This window comes from Plectropomus leopardus, chromosome 20 (genome assembly GCF_008729295.1).
Source record: "Plectropomus leopardus isolate mb chromosome 20, YSFRI_Pleo_2.0, whole genome shotgun sequence".
NCBI classification, from domain to species: Eukaryota; Metazoa; Chordata; class Actinopteri; order Perciformes; family Serranidae; genus Plectropomus; species Plectropomus leopardus.
The window spans coordinates 20,922,755-20,944,334 of NC_056482.1; the positions used below are offsets into that span (position 1 = coordinate 20,922,755).

General features: G+C 38.0%; 2 protein-coding genes across 2 annotated transcripts in view; one reads left to right on the plus strand and one right to left on the minus strand.

Moving 5' to 3' along the window:
• The window catches only part of musk (muscle, skeletal, receptor tyrosine kinase), a 30,655-nt gene extending 22,191 nt beyond the window's left edge, over positions 1 to 8,464 (plus strand). The window contains exons 16-17 of the mRNA XM_042509459.1: positions 2,219 to 2,367; positions 6,924 to 8,464. Of these exons, the coding sequence (XP_042365393.1) occupies positions 2,219 to 2,367; positions 6,924 to 7,624 (850 nt within the window). The 3' untranslated portion in view covers positions 7,625 to 8,464. The remainder of the gene's footprint in view (positions 1 to 2,218; positions 2,368 to 6,923) is intronic.
• A 4,923-nt stretch (positions 8,465 to 13,387) lies between these two features.
• lpar1 (lysophosphatidic acid receptor 1) overlaps positions 13,388 to 21,580 on the minus strand; it is a 37,844-nt gene continuing 29,651 nt past the window's right edge. The window contains exon 3 of the mRNA XM_042508961.1: positions 13,388 to 19,352. Coding sequence (XP_042364895.1) covers positions 19,036 to 19,352 — 317 coding nt within the window. The 3' untranslated portion in view covers positions 13,388 to 19,035. The remainder of the gene's footprint in view (positions 19,353 to 21,580) is intronic.

The window sequence follows — 21,580 nt, forward strand, 5'->3', positions numbered from 1 at the left end:
TGGGCTGAAATATAATATAGATTTGGGGATAGTGGTGGACAGACCGATCTTGTCACAGTATCCAGGTTACTTCCAGGTGATTCTTATAAATGAATCGAATTGTCCAAATTGATACTTTAGGCAAATATGGTGTCATTTTTGCTGTGACACTGTTATAGTGCATGCACGTTTGACAGCTCATCCTTAATGCATTACCAGTCATCATGTTCACATTATTTAATGCATTGATTCTGCATCCTACTTGTATATAGGTATACTATGTAAACTTGAGAAATGTCACTGACCAATGATCAGCTGTTCTTTGAGGGACAAGTAGCAGATGACTCAGCCTTTTGCTACATTTATGGCATTGATATAATCTGAAAATGATTTGCTTATCATATTTTATGGCACATCTGTTCCGTTTCCTTTGCTCTTCATTATGAGCGTGATGTTTAAATGCTCTAAGCAACAAATACAGCAACAAACAAATTATTTATAGCATCCATGTTGTTTCAACAGTACAAGTTAAAGCTCATGAACACGCCTGAGTTGGAAGAATGACTATTTTAGTGGCGTATGAATGCACTATTAGCCTTGGCTATCAGATGACTTGACTGGTTTCTTCTTGTGCACTCACTGTAGCAGGTAGTGTGAGCGGTACCCAACAATAACAGTGTGAGAGACAGAGTGGGCAAGTGGGAAAAGTTATGGATTCATGAGTACTCATAATTCTGACAGTCTAACCGGTACATACTGGACACTAAAAGGAGTTGTTAAAAAAAATGTGCTTGTTTGATTTAGCCCATCACCTTATAAGTATATTGGTCCATATTTTCAGTCTTTTTTAAGAGACATTGATAGTGATGCATTTAGTTTTTCACGTGAAATGTGTCAGAAATAGTCGTGCCGAGAATAAAAAGGTTTGGACTTTTATTGTTTTAGAGCTTTTTTTGTTTAGGATACCAGACTGTTGCAAAAGTGCAATATAGTAGCAGACAGCACATACTTGCGCATTGTCCATTGGACCCTCTGTCCATGATGTAGCACAAAAAAAAACACATAGAGCTTTAATGCTGATATGTGAGGCACATTAGATATATATGATAGCAATGCTAGCACAGTAATCTAGTAGTTGATGCCATTTTTACAGTAGCACTTGCAGATCTGGGAGATGTCCTCCAGGCAAGCAGGTAATCCCTTAATGAAAACTGGAATGGTGCAGTATATGGACACCGCTGAGAACCTAATACACACGTTCATACACACACATTTGTATGATTGTATATTTGAGGGCACTGGTGTAATGTATTTCATAGTCAGCATCTTAAAGCTTAACTATTACAGCTGTATCTTAACCCACCAGCCTAATTTAACCTGAACCCTAAACTGTCTTCTTGGCTCTTTGACAACCCCTGTAGGAAATGAGGGCTGACCAAATTGTCTTCACTTTTTTGACCACATCCTGACACAGAGTGTCAAATGTGTCCCTAAAAAGACAGCAGTAAAAGAGCACGAACACACATACACACTCATACTTGCGTGCATGACTAGTGACAATGTAAACAAATACACACTATATCCTGTACACAAATGCACTTAAAAGTACTGATCACATTAAAGCACAGGCAACAAATGCATTTGGTCATGTATGTTCATGCTTACATGAACACACACACACACACACACACACTCACACACACAGGCACAGGAGGAGTCATTATCTTTCCTGACAGATGGGCTTCAGTCTTTCCCAGTGTGTATGTGAATGTATCTGTTTGTTAGTGAGTGAGTGTTTCCATATGTGCGTGTACAAACTATATATAAATCTGCACTGAGAAAAAAACATGTTGACTTTAGTTTGCCCCTCTGAATAGCCAACACAGGAAGTGTGTGTATGTATGTGTGTTTCCTCCCAGTGACTGACATTTACAGAGCAATGCTCTAATAAAGTTGCGCTGCTTTGCCAGGCTGTGTTAAAAGACTTAAAAGATGCATTCAAAACATATGGTTGCAGAATTCTGGTAAACACATTGCTGACAAAACCCACAGCAATAAAATTTACAGGATTGTTGATTTTATGTATTTTGGAATGTTTCTGTGCACTTGCAAAAGGCTACTGAAGGAGCAGTCTCATAGTACAAGAAGCTGAAATCCTTAAATTATCTCCTCTTATTTTCTCAGCTTGCACGTGCTCATTGTCTGTGCTTGAATATATTTGTGCATGTGTTTGTTGCAGAGCACCTGGCCTGCTGCCAATGGAGTCTTTCACAATGGTGGCTGTGAAGATGCTGAAGGAGGAGGCCTCTGCTGACATGCAGAATGACTTCCAGAGAGAGGCAGCGCTAATGGCTCAGTTTGACCATCCAAACATTGTGCGACTCTTAGGTTAGTGTTTATACGTTTGTGTCGGAGTGTGTGAAGGCAGAAACCAGATTTCCCAAAAAAGCTGCACTCACAGCTGGATTTGACTTTGTGCAGAAGCTGAAACAGTGTGTTGGCTTATTGAGAGTGCAAAAACAGATACAGAAACACAAAAAGAGAGCAATGAGCGGAGGGCAATTTGTGAAGCTTGGTCAACTATGTCACTTGGTTCATTTCAGTGGAAAAAATGTGGCTCTGAAAGAGTTGCTCTTTCTATAATCTTCTCAAACTGCATTTTTTGTGTGAATCAAAGCCCAGCTCATGTTGTGGTTCACCCCTTCATCAGGGACCAAACAGGAGTAATGCTTCAGAGGCAGTTTTATACCTCCTCAGTCAACATGTGCAAGGCATCCTATTTGATAATTGCAGCAGTCAGTAATCATGCCCTCATCTGTGTCACCTGTGCTGCTGCCCTTTGTTTTTCATGAGGTGCACTTTATGCTCAATCAAAACCAGGTAAATAACTTACATAAATGCCCTGCTTAACTAAAAATTATCAAAAATTTGCCAGTTTTCTTGTCAGTGGTTTATACAGAATTAACCAAAAGCTGCTTGTGAGAAACTGAACTAATCATGTGAAAAATAAAGCTGCCCTCTTAGTAATCTTTGAAATTTCAGGGTTTTTTTCTTTGTAAAGTCAGACCCCAGTTTGCACTCACTTTCTCTTGAATGACGTTTTATCCCTTCACAATCTATTTCACCGCAGTGCTGTGAAACCACAAGAGATACAGATAGGACTCTTTGGCAGCAAACAAGTGCTGCTTGACAACCAATGGGCCTTTGTTGGCTCAAGTAAAATAAATGTCTTCTATTAAAGTTTATCTCCACTAATGCAGCCTATCTAATCTAATACAAATTGCTCACATCCAAATATACTTCCTGGAAGACATTCGGAGATACAACATACTCTATTTGGCACTGTCAGTGAGTAAACAGGGCCACTGGCTGCGCTGAAGGAAGTTTGTTTACTTTGGTCCATTTTATGGCTTTGGTGGTTGTGAAATATTTGTGAATCAACATTCACCACTGCAGATTTTTCTTTTTTTTTCCATTAGTCCATCAAACGACAGTATCATGTGTTTTCTGTTTGAGTGAATCTTCTGAGTGACACACTAATGCTAACGTCTCTAGTGCACATGAAACTAGAGATGATTGAATTATTTTGTTAACCTCTAAGTACCCACTGGACTAATAATATGATGCAAATCATGAGTAAAAATATGTGCACAAATCCATAACATGCATGTGTCAAAATTAGAGATGCCATATGTGTGCATGTCATTATTGTGTCACATGTGCAGGATGGGGCCTCTCTACTCTGTATATTTAGCAATGGAGTGAAACATTTTGATCCAGCTACTGACCTTCAGTTGAGGCTGCTACTGTTGAATTGTGGACACCACAGACACACACACACACACACACACACACACACACACACACACACACACACAAACAAACCCAAGGGAGCAGTAATCAGAGCTGTCTGGGGAGCTGTCCCTCTCTGTGACCCACAGGACATCAACTAACTGAGCATGACCTCTAAGCCTCCTTTCCCTGCCAAGAGTTCCTTGTAAGCATGTTGTTGTGGCCATTCTTGTGTTGCCCAACTATGTGGATATGCATCCTTGTGTGTGTTCATGCTTGTTTAGTTCATACTTCTATAGTACGACAATATGCCACCCTGATTTAACCTTAACACTGTCGGATGATTCAAAGGGTACCTTTGTTATATTTAAACCTGGACCCTTTTTTTACATGTTTTTGCATCTAAGTGACTAATGGAGACAATGATTTTTAAATTGATTCAGTATTTAGTGAGAGTATTGCAGTTGGCTACGGCAAAGCAGGCTGCAACGTAATGTTTAAGGGAAATCAGTTTACATTTAAGTGCTTGTTTTTGCCACTGACGGGCTCATTTTATTAGAAGTGTCTAGCATTATTGTGAAAAGGACTCTTAGATCAACCTTCAGGTTAAATTGTAAAATCCTTTTTTTTTTTTTTAATCTAGGAACAGCCTCAAAATCATCTTCGCCATACCCACCAAACTCCATTTAAATATACAGTAATGTTATCAACATAAAACACAGAACAAAATAGAACTCCCAAAAACTGTCTTGGTTCATCTTTCTACTGTTCCAACAAGCTCCAACTCTAGTTTGGTTGAAATAAACCCTTAATTTATCCAGGTAGATGTGAAAATTTAGACACTAAATCATGAGAAAATAGGATTCAGGTTGAAAAATACCAAAGTTCACTCTAAAAATTTGTCTGATTGTATCATATATATTGTGTCTCAGCTTATTGAAGCCTTTTCTCAAAGCTTCAAGATATTTACACAGTGAAGACTCAATGGATTTAATGGCTGCACAATCCCATCAAATGGAAATTCTCCACATTATACTATACATCTGCCTAAAATTCAGCCTGACATGTTTGATATTTCGGTGAACTTTGTTTTGTTCTGTGGGTTTGAAAGAGTTTGAAACGACTCGGCTACTGGCGGGTCAATGAGATTCCAATTCATGTTTCACACAGAAACAGAAGCAGTGAAGTGCTCTAAATCAAAATTATGATTGTGGCCAATATGACTCAGTGCACTAAACCACATAAAATGTTTTCATCATACACTGGAAAGAACATTGACATGATCTGCAAGGCCTCAAACTAGAATTGGCCGCAGAAAGAGAAACTTAAACTACTGTCTGACTCCAGGGTGGTATGTCTTTTCTTGTTGGAAGTCCTGGTGATTTGTTATGATTTTAAAGCAGTGCCATAAAGTACATTAAAATTTGAGGTCAGTGTTGTGACTGGCAGGTCACATGAATGGCACAGCTACAACTTCTGCAGGGCTGGTAAGGCTCTGCACAGTCTTAACTGCTCTAATTCCTCTAAGCGGTGCAAAAAACATTTACAGGAATGCACAAATAAACATGCATACAGCCACTCCTTTATAAAGGCAAAGTAGATAAGTTGTAGATGACGTAGAATTAATTTTTGGAGAGCGCAAACCTCTGCCCATGCTAGAGTATTCTCCAGTGTGCTTTGACACCCCTTTCGACCCCTGTGCAAATTGACTTGATTTCTCTTAAAAACATGGTAATAAGGCTATGAGCAACTTAAGAAGAAATGACCCTAAAATTAGCAAGACATGTGTAAAAGTAAATTAACTGAAAATTAGCAAAATAAAAATAAGGACAATAAAGCAATGACCTGAAGAAAAAGCTGTTGTTTAAAAAGTAAAAATATAATTAATGTAATTAAAATTATAGCTGCCTGGATATTTCTTTTTCTTTTTTTCTAAGTGTAATAATTTCTTGAAATTTGTGGAACATTTTTTACCAAGTTGTTCATTGTGTTTTTTTCCCATGTTTGAGAAATAAATCACTTCAGTTTGCTTGAGGATTCAAAGGTTTAAATACTTGTGAAATGTGTCTGAATGTAGCACATGGAAAGTGATTAGCTTATATAGCCTAATATGAAATGATACTTTAATATATCAAAACACATCTTTCCACATCAAAAAAGCAAACAACTTCAGTTGTGGAAGCCCTCACTCCCAAATACACATATCTTGATCAGATTCACAACAAATGCAGCCACAATCACACCACTACCGATTTTAGAAATTTCCTTTAAATTGCCCGTGTTTCCTCACAGCACAGACAGGCTCAGAAGAACACAGGGTTAATTTAGAAGCACACTATGTTTACATGACAGGACTACTAATGTCAGACTGTAAGTCCACTATGGGTGAGAGTGTATTTGTGAGCGTTCACACATCACAGATGGTTTCGTCTGTGTTTATGTCTAGACTGAATATTTATTTACCTTTTACAGTGAATGAACTCATTGTATGAAACTGCAGAGCAGGGATACTTAACTTGCTTTGCTTGGGGGACACTTTTGCAAAATGACAAGATCCAGGGTGCAGTCACAGCTGCAGCCCCATACATGTTTCTAGGATTTTAGGTTGTTTCTAGGATATTAGGATATTTCTCAGATTTAAGGACATTTCTCACATTTAAGGCTGTCTCTAGGATTTTGGGATGTTTCTCAGATTTTAGTACATTTCTAGGATATATCTAGGACATTTGTCGGATTTAAAGATGTTTCTAGGATTTAAGGATATTTATTGGTTTAAAGGAAACTTATAGGATTTTAGGACATTTTTGGGCTTTTAGGGAAATTTTTGGGATTTCATAGGACATTTCACGGATTTTAGGATGTTTCTAGGGTCTTAGGACATTTCTCAGATTTTAGAACATTTCTTGGATTGACGTTTTGAGGATTTAAGGACATTTCTGGGATTTTAGGATATTTCTAGGATTTCAGGACATTTGTATTACTTCTGTAGAGGAAAAATCAAACTTGATTCCGTATGGTTTAGTGGGGTCATGGATGTGTTGGAGCATTTGTGTTTGTACTCTCAAACCTCTGTGGCAGGAACATGGAAAAGCTTACTCAATAAATCTGTATGTCACTGATCATGAAAAAAATATTGTCTGTTTCTTCCCTAGGTGTGTGTGCGGTGGGTAAACCCATGTGTCTGATGTTTGAGTACATGGCCCATGGCGACCTCAATGAGTTCCTGCGTCGCCGATCTCCAAACCAATCAGTGCGCACCCTCAGCCGTGCCAGCTTGTCTGGTCGCAGTTTTTCCTCCGAGCTGGAGGCGGGACTTCTCTCCTGTGCTGAGCAGCTGTCAATCTCCAAGCAGATCGCTGCAGGGATGGCCTACTTGTCAGAGCGCAAGTTCGTCCACCGTGATCTCGCAACCCGGAATTGCTTGGTTGGGGAGGAAATGGTAGTGAAGATCGCAGATTTTGGCCTCTCCAGAAACATCTACTCAGCCGATTACTACAAAGCCAACGAGAACGATGCCATTCCCATTCGTTGGATGCCCCCAGAGTCTATTTTCTACAACCGCTACACCACTGAATCGGACGTGTGGGCATATGGTGTGGTGTTATGGGAGATTTTCTCCAACGGGATGCAGCCGTACTACGGTATGGGTCACGAGGAGGTGATTTACTATGTGAGGGACGGTCACATCCTCTCCTGCCCTGAGAACTGTCCGCTGGAGCTATATAATCTGATGAGGCTTTGTTGGAGCACACCTCCATCAGACAGGCCCAGCTTCAGTAGTATACATCGGATACTGGAGCGAATGCATCAGAGCGCACTGAGCAGTAATGCTGACACTGAGGTCGACTGCTAACCTGGGAACTTTTGGTTTGTCCCAACACCCATTACTTTATGCCATATTTTAGTAATGTGCACATTGCTTACTTCTTCAGTTCAGGAATTTTGTTTAAAGGGACAGTTTGCCCCAAAATAAAGAAGAAAAGAAAGTTCTTTCAACCAAACTACACCCATCAACAGGGTGTAATTCAGTAGAAAGAAAGTGGTCCCCACATGAAACTGCTGTGTGTGCAGGTTGTGAGAAAGAGAGAGAGAGAAAAGTGATATTGCTGTTAAGTTTCTCAGTTTGTATGACATCCTACAGAAATGCACAAACAAAAGTTTGCATTACAGCCTGTAAATTAGCACCCCATAAATGGCATTTCATTCTTTAGGTAAAGCTACATAATTAACCTGACTTAATGGAGGTTAGATTTAGGCAAGTCAATTTAAGAAACGAAACATGGCGAAGACATACGTTAAAACAACTCAAAGTTCACACAGTTCTTAACACTGATCTTCTGGAGAAAGTCCCAATGGAAAGTCCTGTGTTTTGTGACCCATCCACCACCCCAACATGCTCCCTAGCTGGACTGCTCAGGATGCTCCTTTCTTTACGTCCTTTAGCACATTGGTCACATGATTTCAGCCGAGGATACATAGGTTATGTACGGATTACTGGCTCATCATTATGTGGGACATGTACACATTTTGATGAATTACTCTTAATTTTGTGCTTTGAGCACCGCAAGTGGCTTGCTATCTAGTTCCATTTGAGAGAAGACAGATTTCTATGGCTGATATCACCAACACTCACCAACACACCAAAACAACCTAGACTGATAAATAGCACCAGAGTTTAGAGAGAACATATGTATTTTTGATAATGGCGGTGAACTGTCCCTTTAAGGAATGTTGTAGTGTTTTCGGACAAGACTCTGCAGTCACTTTGACTTTTGACCAGCACATATCAGCACAGATTTGCTTTCTGAATGAAAAATATGAAATGCACGTATGGACAGACTCTAAGCCTGACCCCTGATACCGAGCCTTAACCTTCGAAGACTTGAAGCCACACATATATACCTGTTATACTCCATCCAAGGCATGTGAAATTGTTGCATTTTTTTCCTCTTCTTTATTTTGAGTTGTCAAGCTGTTGCAAGTGGCCTGACTTTAAGACATTATGCTAAGACAGAGAATGGGACAGTTAACACTTCATAAAACTTCATTTAAAACACCTTTCTTGTTATTGTTGCCTCTAGCAAATTCCACAGTGGCACGCAATCACTTTAAACCAGTGCTGTTGATTGTATTTATAAACAAGTTGCTATTCCATTTTTGGGCATTCTCATTTTAATTTTCTGTTTCTTTTTCATTATGTTGTTGATCTTTGTCTTTTTTTTTTTTTTAATTTTACTTTGTAATGGTGTTTGACACGCTGACTTTGACATGACGAGTAAATTAATATAGAATTGGTAAAACTGGTTTGACTTTTACTGATGAGTCCAACATGTGCCATAAGCACACCATAAGTCTCACTGAAACACAGACTCATACATTTGCTTAATTATAATTTTGCAGAAACTCATTAACAACATTCATTCCTGTGCCTTAAAATAGGCTCTTTTGTAAGTGAATAATGGGCAAAATGTCTTCATTCTGAAAGAGTAAATCTTTAATTGGTTCTCACAGAATTAGAAACTCTCTCTTACAGATCTAACTTTAATCTCTGGCCTAATTTTATCTGTGTTAAATTGAATAAAGTCACAGTATTACACAATTTCAGTTTTCATCATGATCATCTCTTGTGTCATCAGTCTTCTTTGTCATGTGGATTACTCAAAGTAGGTTTTTTTGTTTTCTTTTTGTTTTATTTATTTAGGAGATTTATACCAAAAGACAGAAAATGTTTATCTTGTCAACTGAAAATGCCTTTCAGATAAATCTCATGTTTTAGTTATTTTTAAATGTGGTGTGATGTTATGCTTTTGTTATTTTGTAACATAACTGCAACGCCTCTGCCAAGGACAAAAGCCCCATTTCTGTGTTGACAAAAGCGAAAAAAAAAAAAAAAGTGTATTTTCCCCAGTGATTCTGATCCACTTCAAAATGTAATCTTCTTCCTTGGCCCATGCTGCACCTCTCACAAAGTATAATGGAAATCTGGCAAGTAGGTTTATTTTTTCCTAAATCCTGTTGACAAACAAATAAACCTAACCAAAAACATAACCTACCTGGCGGAGGTTATGATGTAGGTTTGTAAAGTATATTTCTTTTTATTGCTTGCAAATAAATGGAATATTTAAACCCGTTTGTATTTGAGATCTGGACAATATGAGCTTATTTTTCACAAATGCATGCATAAATCCCCTGTGCTGATAATAGATGTTTTGGAAAGCAGGAAAATCACATCATCTGCATTTAGATTATGTGATTTAGATTTGGTCACAGTGCTACTTAACACAGTCACTGACAAGAAGAGCATATTTAATCATTTTATATTTCTTAATTTCTCTAAGGCAGTGTGCTGGACAGATGAATGGACAGTCTGACCAACACCACCATCCTCAGGTCCTGCTTTAACTGAACCTATGTCAGTCCTCTTATGCTCAGCAAAAGTGACTCACTGCACCTCATTGAAAATAAGTGGGAGGCAGTGGCCCCAACTAAGCTGCTGCGTCCATGTGGCTTCATGGTAAGAGTGTGGAACAGCAGTAAAATAAACCCACATCCACAGACATACCCACAGCAAAAGGCACATGCCCTAAAACTTCCTCAGTATTATATGATGGACAGTTATTTAACAAACAGTGGAACTGAGGTGTGAATAGACACAGGCATGAAGAATCAGTAAGCATAACAGAGAACTGACTGTATAAATGTAACATTTATTTCTAAATGGAAAATGTTGAGATTACAAAGACACAAAGGGCAAGAAAAGTTGTATGTTTCTGTCTCTCTGACCCTAAACTTGCCTCTTGCTCTCTGTTTATTTCATCACAAGCCTCCTCTAACACATGGTCCATAACAGCCCCCCACTCCACCCACAGAAATAAAGTACTTCACCATGTGCATGCTGCAGTGTTATTAATCACCACAAGAGGGACCAGAGAAGGGAAGTGAAGCAGAAAAACAGGCTTGCCATATGGTTTTATGAGTCATTTTTACAATCAAATTTCTGCGTGCATTGGTGAGATCACTGTATGTCTGTTATATGTGTCTGTGTTTGTTTCCTAGAGTGTGTATGCAAGTTTTATGGAGGAAGTCAACTTGTGAGTGTCGTCTATGTGTGTGTGTGTGTGTGTGTGTGTGTGTGTGTGTGTGATGCCCTGTGTAAACTGTTTAAAGTAGGCAGCATGGAGTCCGGCCTTTGACCGGTCATCCCTCCTCTGCTTGATCTAAACTGTGGATTAGACTGTCTCACTTCCGCTTCGTACTTTCTTCCCACTCCTCACTTTTCTCCTCCTGATTTCTCTGTCTGTGCCATATTTACTACTTTATTTTCCTTCAGATAGCACACAACGAAGGACTGAAGAACTTTTTGTTGTCACTTAAATCTTGTCTTCACTCAGTTCACCCGTCTTTCCTTGTTCTATTTTTCTTCCATTTTCCTCTGCCCTGTCTTTCCTCACCCCCCATCACCAGTGTTTTTGCTCTTATCTGTAGTCATTTCTGGTCAGTTGCCATTCATTCTCCATCTCTTCAACAGCTTTTTTTTTTTTTTTTTTTTTTTTAATGTTACGCAAAGCCAGCTGCAGATACTGGAAAGGAACACTCATTCACAGTGAATAAGCCAAAAGTCCCTTCTCCAAACAAGAGGTTTATCTGAACGTACTTGTTAACCTTCCTGCCAACTTGCAATAGCAGCTCTCAGTGTTTGAGATTTATACTGCCTTGAAGAATCACTTCCTGTTTTGTCATGGTAATCTCCTTTGGTTCAGCACATCTCTGCAGTGCAGAAATTTGACAGTGCTTCAAAGAAAGCTGGATGTGATTCCCTGAAATTTTCTGAATGTTTCATCAGAATTGCTGCTATTTCTGGATGCCTTGTTATCAGTTCAGTCTTGTTGACTTTTCCATGCATCATAAATATTTCTGGTAACAAGAACGTTAATTCTGTCCATTCGGATCATTAGCTTTTACCTTTCTGCCACACACGCAGTAGGATAGCTGACCGAGGGGAAGTATCTGTCAGTCAGCAAATGAGGCTGGGAACCACGGAAAGTGTCTGTATTGACACTGTGACGAAGATGTGGCATCCCCCTCAATCAGCGACAGCACAGAGGAACGCCCTGTGTGGCCGCAGCACCGGCTCCGATTGGCCAATTCATGGAGCAACGGGAAGTACGGAGACATATATCAGTCAGCTGGAGGCCAGCACTCTAAAGTTGTGGAACAATAAACATAGCAGAGCGTGTGTATCACACACATACACACACATACACACACACACACACACACACGGAACATTCTTCCCTATGAAAACATTTGGCTGCTGTTGCTAGGACTGGTGCTTAATTCATGTCACTCACGACACATAATGGCCCTGGCCGCTCTTACAGTATCATAAAACAAACACATACCACACTTGTATGGTGCAGTGCTGCATGTAGTGTCTGCTTCAGGACCCGGTTCACATTCTGCAATGACAAGTCATTATTTTTGAAAATTCAGTTTTCAGAATTGAGTCATATGTCAGTTCTTCTTTATTTGGTTTTCTTTTGAAGCAAAGGGAAATTAGCAAAAGCACCAAAACATTATATATTCATCTACATTTGGCATCTTTGGTCATCTATTCATTATATAAAGATAAAATAAAGTAGGCAAATTTCTCTTTTTTGATTCAACACTTGGCTATAAAAGCTTTTAAATTTATACATTTTCCAATATTTACTCTCCTTTTGAGCTCTGGTCTTGTCTTCATCGACTCCTGAGGAGGAGTATCTGGAAATGTTTGATGCTACATGCTTCATTATGTTTAAAAGACAGTATTTAGCTTTTTGTTTTGATAAATATTTACAGTAGTGCAGTTTTAAACTGTTTTGGATACAGCTGGGGAAACGGCATTGAGTTTCTCACTTGATCATAACGCACCCTTGTTGTTTACTGTCTGTGCTAGCTCCAACCCTAATTCTCCATTCTTGTCTCCAAAACTCCAATAAAAATGAAAAACTATTTCTGTTTCACTCCAGAATGTTGTCAGGTGATTTTCATGAAATTATGTGTCATGTCACTGATTAAAAAAAAAAAAATTAAAAAAATAAATAAATAAATAAAAACTCTATGTTAACTAATGTTCTCTGTAACTGTGATATGCAAGCCAAGTCTAAATACAGCGCCTCAACTGAGACATGTAGTTGCTGGGAACTAATTCCCTGAGCACTGTCTTACCTCTAACAAACAAAATCACGCAAAATGAAACTGAGAATACACACAGACTTTGCTAACGCTCAAGGCTGTCTAAAATGTGTAAATGCACTCAAGGTCTATAAATTATTAGGTCTAGCAAAGAAAGCCTGCATATGGTAAACATCAGTCTGTGTCTGTCGGTGACCTGGTGTCTTCCCCTGTTTGCCTCTTTTTGGCTTTTTGGATGTCATAGAAATATAAACACTGTGTGATAAAAGAAGGCCAAACATGCAAGATAAAGTATAACTTTAAAAAAAGAAAAAAAAAAGGTAACACTTTCTTCTTCTTAGTTAAATAAGTTTAAATTTTGTGGGGTATTTTCAAACTTTTTCGCATTATTTATTTCAGAAAGCCTATTCTCACATTTAAAAGGAAACACAACAATTCAGACTTTTCTCATGTTTTTATTGTTGCTGGGATATCAACACTATGACCCTGGGTGGACATTCATTGATATCGGCCCGTACAGTTAGTATGGAAATCACATTTACGTCTGCGTCACAATTACTTTCTACAAAGAGCTGGTACATGGTTTGTTAAATTTGAGGCTTGGCAAAAAAAAAAAAAAAAAAAAAAAAAAAAAAATCCCAAACATTTTAAAGCAACGTTTTACTTTAAAGAACAAAATGTTTCAGACCCCAGAGTTTGGAAGATCAGTCATCGCTCCTAATAATGTACATTTTATCATTCTACGTGTACACTTTGGAATGAACAGTTTTTGGTATAAAAATGACATTTCTTATGTGAAAAACACACTGGCTGCATTATGTAACATCAACTGATACCCATAGCAAATATTGGATGAACCCACTGGATCAGCACAGTCACCAGAAGAAAGCAATGACATTGTATATTTCTGCAAACTACAAATATGTTACATTTGCATGTTTGATATATATTATACTGCTGTTTTTGAATTGAGGCAATGCATGGCGTGTCACTTTGGTGAGAGAAGCTTGCCAAGCTACAGCCTACTGTTTTTGACCCAAAAATTTGTCACTGCTGCTTTTCTAGTTGGGTTTTGTGCTCCCAAAACCAGGTATTTTTAACGATACTAACTTTCCTTACTATAACCCAGTGTATTTTTTGTTTTGTTTTTGTGCCTTAACACAGTTTATTTCAACCTACCTAATAACAAATTTAACGTTTCTGTGGATTGCCGAAATGTACAATGCCAACATTTTTCCTGACATTGGGTTGCTCACATAATTAAGTAGCAGTCTGGGTACAATGGCTGTATTACTTTGGGGATACATATAATAAAACTGTTGTTTTTCTGGACAGCTTAAGAGTGTTAAAAATGACAAAAAGGACAGTGACAGATTGTGATACGTACTGATGCATGTCCAGTCTACTGGGGTTTGAAGGTGTTTTGATGACGTGCTTCATATTTAGCCAGTTTGTGTTGTCCCCCAAGAATGAATTTGTCTCCTTGTTGAAAAAAAATCCAAAAATCTTATTAATGTCTCCACATGAGATAATCTGTCTCTTAATCTGACCACCCCAAAAGTTGAAATGTTGATGACATGTTTTCATTCGGAACGCTAGTTTTAAAATTTTATCATTACATTAAAACAAACAAAAAAATAATAATGTATGATCTGTATGTATGAGTTTGTACTCATTTGATAATTTTTGAGGCTGTGTTGTGTATCTTTATTGTTAAAAAATATCAAGCATTAAACTCTGCAAAAGTTAAATTTCACTCTAACACTGACACTTACCATTAAATCCTTGTTGTACTTTAAGGCAATTACAAAACAACGGTGTTAGCAACACACAAGCTTAAAGAGTAGGTAAACACCAGCTGAAGATCTTGTTTTTGTGGAGCTCTATCGGTTTTAGTATCTTGCTTTGCTGCAGTGATGTACAAGTGTACTCCAGTGCACTGTGACATCACTGTTGGGTGTGTTTACAGGTGCAACAAGGGACACTTTCAACCAGAGAGGGCGGTAAAACACGACTTTTCAGCCTGGTGTTGAGTTACTCTTTAAGGAGGAAGGCACTGCACACATAGATAATCTAGTTCTGGGTCACAAACACAGTAATGACTGTAATAGAGTCTACAGGAAATCCATTAATTAAGGTCACAATACAAAAGAGCTCATGACATAAAAACAAAATAAACAAAATCCTACAGTACATTTGGACAGATTAAAACACACTTAAAATTTACAAAACACTTTCCCTTTGGTGATTAACTTTGAATAATATATTTTTATATACATACATACTGTACACATATACTTACAATAGTGTACAAAGAGTGACACACTGGTAAACATACAAAGACAGAACGTTTAGTTGGTTTGCTATATAACCTGAATCAATACTTTGTTAGAGAAATGGTTACAGTGAAATATAGAGGGTTGGGTCCAGAGCTGTAGGTAGACAGAGTTCGGTCAATGAAACAATGAGTGGCACTAATGCTGCCACAACTCTTGTGAGGTTTGTTGTGAAGTTAACAGAAGGAAAGGTGGACGAACTCAAAGGCAAAACTACAGGAATTAAGTTAAATTGTTCAAGAAGTGTAAAGGCACAACCGAGAGATTACAAGGCAAAAAACAATTACGACAAGTAGAAATCCTATCCCCACTCCCAACAGCTAGGGAACACTGAAAAAAACACATCCAAACTCTGGATAAAAGAACTTTGTTGCCTCATAACGGCAACATTTTGGCCAACTTCAACAGGCAAAAATACCAGCTGACTTCATTTTAGCACTGCAGCTTAAATCCCTGACAAACATCTTGCTTCCTGGAAAACATTTGACTGTGTTTTTGGCCGTGATTCTCACGTTTCTGTCAGCTGTTTGGAGCTTTGTCTGTGTACTTTGGCCAAAATGTGTTTTGATTCAAGTCACGACAAAAGGTTCAGCTGGTGCTTTTTAACGATGTACGTCAGAGCATCGCCAGGCTGACTTTCAGTTGAGTGTCAAGTTAATGGCAGAAGGTGTTGAGTGCAATTGTGAAAATATGTCTATTCAACACTGCATTGGCTCAACTCTGTTTGACCTTATATTATCATCATAACAGGAGACACTACAGGTATAAAGAGTAAAACTTTTAACTAATTACTGTTACATTTTGTTGACACATTAGGAATTTTCATCATTTTTATCACTCCATGAATCAGAAAATACTGCCATAAAAAAAATCAATTTTGCCATGTTTTTAGGAATTAAATGTTCTTCCAGTTAGGCTATAAATGATAAGCTATATGAACAAACCCCTCTGCGAAAACCTTCAGAATACAGACAGAAATATACCTGGAAAGTTTCATGTCTGCAAGTGCTACTAAATTGGACAATTTTGGCTCTGAGAACGAAGAAAAAATCCCATTTGATAAAAATGTATTGTAAAGTTACGACCGAAATTACAACACAGGTTGATTGGATAACATTTTTAACTACTAGATATCACCATGAATCTTCCGCAGTTGATTTCTGAACTAAAATAAACATCTAAATGTGTACTATGAACTTTCTCTTTCCATTATGAAATATATTGAAGCAAAATAGCCCAAAATCTCAAAACTGAGAACTGTGTCTCCCCGTAATAGTAAACTGTGATACGTCATTGTTATCAGTACCCCCTAAACAAGAACAGACTACCAAAAATGCTTAATGTTGGGGGTAATCATTCCATAACGTTGTTACAGTAAACATCAACATACTCAGAACCCCATTTTGTGCCTGTCACCAGGTTTCACGAGACAAATACAAAGTCCAATCTGTAATATGTGCCAACTTAATTCACTGGGAACCTTTGAACGCAAGATGTGTCCCTCTGTGTAAGACACCATCGGCAGGGACAGCAAGAGAGGAAGGCAGAAATATGCAAAATATTTGGATTATGTTTCTTTTTCTGTAGCATTTGTAAATTAAGACTGGTTCACAAAGACATTATTATGAATCCAACCATCTCATAAAGACAAACAAAATATATATTTTGGTTCCATATTACTTCATATCACCAATAACACTGTGGAAGCGCAAAAAAAAGAAAGTATATGACATTCAATTTCTTGTTAGAAGGAAAGATATTTTTAAACTTTCCTATGTGTTTGTAATGCCAAGCAGGCTTATCTGAGTGGTAATGTATAAGTGATTTTCATGAGAATCTCATGCTCTCATGGGTGAAAGTCCTATCCTGTGTTCACTTACTCCATTTAGGTTCCCTCCCTTCTGTACAACATGGACTTTCTTGCTCTTCACACTAAGTCACATAACTTCCTCCTTGGCTTTCGTCATAATTATTACAACCACAAGAGGTTGTCCCCAAACAGTAAACGTAAACAGCCATTTCATAGCCTGATAAAAGCCTTCTGAACCTAATTATAGGTGTGGCAGGCCACTTCTAACCCATATCTATGATGCTTATAATCACTGTTAATGGCCATGTAATGGCCTGCTAACAGCCAAACTGGCTGTAAATGTGGCTTATGACACAAATTAAAGTTGCATTTTGGATGAAAGTAGTGGAATACACTGGAATGAGTGGATTTGCTCATGGAGGATACGTAAATCTGAGTGAAGATTTTGCTTAAGTGAACTCTGACAGGATTTCGCACTACTGACCAATTACAAAATAGATTTTTATTGGCCCTTATACCAGTGTGGCTCTGTGGATGGCAATGCTATTAACTATTAGATGAAATGCCATGAAATTAGCAGGTCAGTGTTTGCACTCAAAACTGTGTAAATCAGCTACTGTATCATTTGTGGCAAGACTGAGTTTCTAAACAATGAAAGCAGGCATTTATTACCATCCACTGTACTGTATCTTCATGTTGATGCTAAAAAGACGGAATGGCCTAACTTGTTACCTCTCACAAATTCCCATTAACACTGATTATGCTTTCACATTCACTCCCCCCAACCCCTTTTTCCTCAGTCAGCCTCATGGACACAGAGATTTGATAAAACCACAAGAGGCAGACAGCTCAGCACATTTCATGACATGATCTGAAGTCTGCGAACGCTCACCAGAAATGACCTTCACCTTGTCTCCACATAACACTGTGGCACAGAGCCTGCTCGAAAACCGCAAAACATCCTCCTCCCGTTTTTGGTAATATCCCTGGAACAACTTGTCTCTAATTCCTTAGAGGGAATAAACAACACATCCTGGACCCTGCATGTATTTACGTTGGATGAAATGAAGAAACTAGATTCACTTATGTATTTTAGTAGGATAAGAGGGTCAGTAGAATAATGAATCCCCAAAGTATTTAGGCTGTAAGGTCACTTGTCATCATAAGATGAATGATGAGTCTGAAGAACAGCAAGATGTCTCGTATATTTTTTACTTTGACGCTTATATCTTCAAAAAGTTTAAACTTCTGATATCTAGATTCTATTAAGAAAATCAACATTGAGTCTCCACAAGGTAATTTTAAAGTTTAAGCTGCTGGAAGGTTTGTATTACCATTTAGTTATATGTTAAGAACACAAAACTGCATGTGTTGGTTTGGATTTTAAATCTGGGTTTGGACAAAAATGTATCAAACATGGGAAAGAAACTCCGATGTCATTATGTCTGCATGTAACATGTATGTATGATGTTATGAGACCTTTCCTAAGAATGAGAATCAAGGAGAAGTTGTCTGAAACCAAAGACAACAGGATAAAGAGTTAGAGAAGACTGGAGTACTGGCATAACCTTCATTTCACAGATTACTTTTAAATAGTTCATATCAGCGTTGTCCATGACAAAACAAATAGAAATAATAAACAACTAAACAAAAAATACTAACAGCCTATCAGAGTCCTCGAAGATCAGACTCTTCTCCTTGTTCTTCCTCCACACAGCGATAAAGTCTTTCTTCATTGTTGCCATCCTTTTCTTCATCGTGATCTCAGCTTGTCATCAACTGTACTCCATCAATCTTCATTCTCCAATTTAACACGTAACTGTCTTCAGTTCAAATCATGTTCCCAGTCTCTCTCGACCTCCCCATGCTTCTGTTTACCTTCTTTCAGTCCCAAAAACTGATTTACTCCTTCAAGCAGTTGGATTAATCTCTGGCTCTGCTTTATACCACCGAGTGTTCGTTGTGGTGGTGGTGGTGCATACCACCGCTCAGCACCGTGTGGTTAATGGACGACGCTGACCGGTCTGATCCTTCCGCTGCCGTGCCATTGACGTTCTCCTGCCGCTGACAGCACAGGATTTGCCTGAAGGTGGCGCTCATCTCTTTGTCACGGTAGGAGTAGATGATGGGGTTCATGGCTGAGTTGAACTCGGCGAGGAGCAGGAAGAACTTTTCGTAGGTGAGGACATTGCAGCTGGCGCAGAAGACATCAAGGAGAAGGATGACCAGGCCGGGGGTCCAGCAGACAATGAATGCACCTGAGGAGACGAGAAGTAGGGGAAAAAAAAAAATTTAAGGGATGTAAAAAAAACCAAAAAAAAAACGATATTCACATACTGGATTGAAAACAATGAGTCACTGGGACTTAAATCTCCAGTATGATGACTTAATGAAAATGGTTCTGTGTCAGTGTGACATCTTGGGCCTGAACCAGGCAGATATATTCTTGTCTTTCCTCTTCATTTCCTGAGCTAAAAAAAAAGTAAAGAAACAGAAACTAAGAGTTTGGCCCTGAAAATGTGTCCTTCAGCACAACCACTGATGGGATGAGGAAACATATATTGTATATTATAAGTGAAGCCACTCCATCTGGGAGGCAGAGGTTGGTTTTGGTCTCTCTTGAAACAAAGACAAAAAAACACTCTACAACCACATCACCATCACTTAACAACCACACAATCAGTCTTCAGAACAAAAGCACTCATGTCACTTTATAACCACATCTAACATGTTTTACTGACAATTTGAGTGTAGAGAACTTTTGTTGTACAGTGTTGTGCTGTTGATATATTAGGTAACCAGTAATGGAATGCCTAAAGTGAAAAAATACCACTAAATGACTGATTTCTAAGTCACAAATACACCTAAATGCATTCACAGCTGTGGTTATATCAATGATTTAAACTGCTTGTAAATAAATGAATAACAGAATTCCATTACATCCCATCAGTGTAAATCAAAGATCTACTTATCTCCCATTTATTTTAACCACAGAGAACAATCTTATGTATCAGAACACTCCTCCTCTTCTTTTTTCTACATGATAAAAGATGCATGAGGAAACAACTGTGGACACTGCAAATTTTTTAATGGGCAAAGTGGGAAATGATTGATGTGATTGATTAAACATGTTAGCAGCATGTATATAGAAAATGAAAGCTAAAACATGCTGGTAAAGTTGTGGAAGTGTAATAATAATAATTATCATTACAATAAAATAAAATCTCTGTGGAGAAGATTAATATTTATATTATTTTTCACAAAAATAATTATGTAGCTTGCTCTGCTATTTCACTATTTTGTTGTATTTTTTACTTAAAAAAAAACATTCAGAATTAGTCTTTTACTCTACTACATGAGTTATATCACAATGATAGGATTTTTTTGACAATTTGTCACTTATAGAGCTCTATAAACCAGGATGATCAAGAAAAAGGTCAAACATTTTTTAGGTAATTTTTTTCTTCCTTTTTTGTCAATGCCTCTACAGAAGCAATAGGGGGAAAATGCTAAAACACATTTTCTGTAATTTCTGATCAAATTAAAAGTTGCTCTTTGCATTATTATGCTAATATGCCATTATATCAATTAATAAAATGGTCTCAAAAAGACTGCTTATCTTACTTATTTCTGGGACAATATATTGGCCAACAAAAGTATTTATCGTGAGAGGTCTAACCTAAAATCGGCTATGCGCTTTCCAAATTACATAATATTACAAAACAAAAAATGAATATGATGATTAAAGTTAGGTAACATTTTTAAGGCAACCAAAACCTCATGTTTATACTTAAAAGATCGGATGGGATTACTGATCATCATCCTCTATTATCCCGCCCTTAACTTGAAACATCTACAGAAACATAAATAACTGACCTCTGCCTCATTTTTGCAATCAGACCTCCATCATCATATCTGCCAGCAGCACAGTATCATCATTTCTCTGATTAGATGAAGTGTGTTAGCACAGTCAAGGGGGGTCACTGACTCATTATTCATGAATGTCGGGTTCAAGTATTGTGAATCCAGTCAACAGATGCTATTTGTCACAAATACAAGACAACTGCAGGACATTACACTTTTGAGACAGTAATAACAAAAGGTCTTAATGAGGAATTAGACAAGCAGAGACAGCGAGGGGGATAGAGAGAGACAATATTGACAGGCATGCCTGTTATCTGTTAGTGTTTTTCAGGCGGCAGCTGCAGCAAAGGCTTGACCTCACTTCCCAGCTATGCAGGCAGACTCTCCGCAGTTAGATAAATTTCTCTAACGGTTCGCAGCCCAGCAAAGAAACTATCTGAGCTATTTGTCTCTAAGTGAAACATCTTACTCTGAAACAAGACAAGACTCAGCACAAAAAACAGCAAAGATTCAAATTCAAAACTTCATTTGGAAAACAAGAAAAATACTTCTGAACAACACTTTGATTGTATTATGTGACCATGTTTCCTGCCTTTGGTAACACTGCCTTATTTTGTGTTAG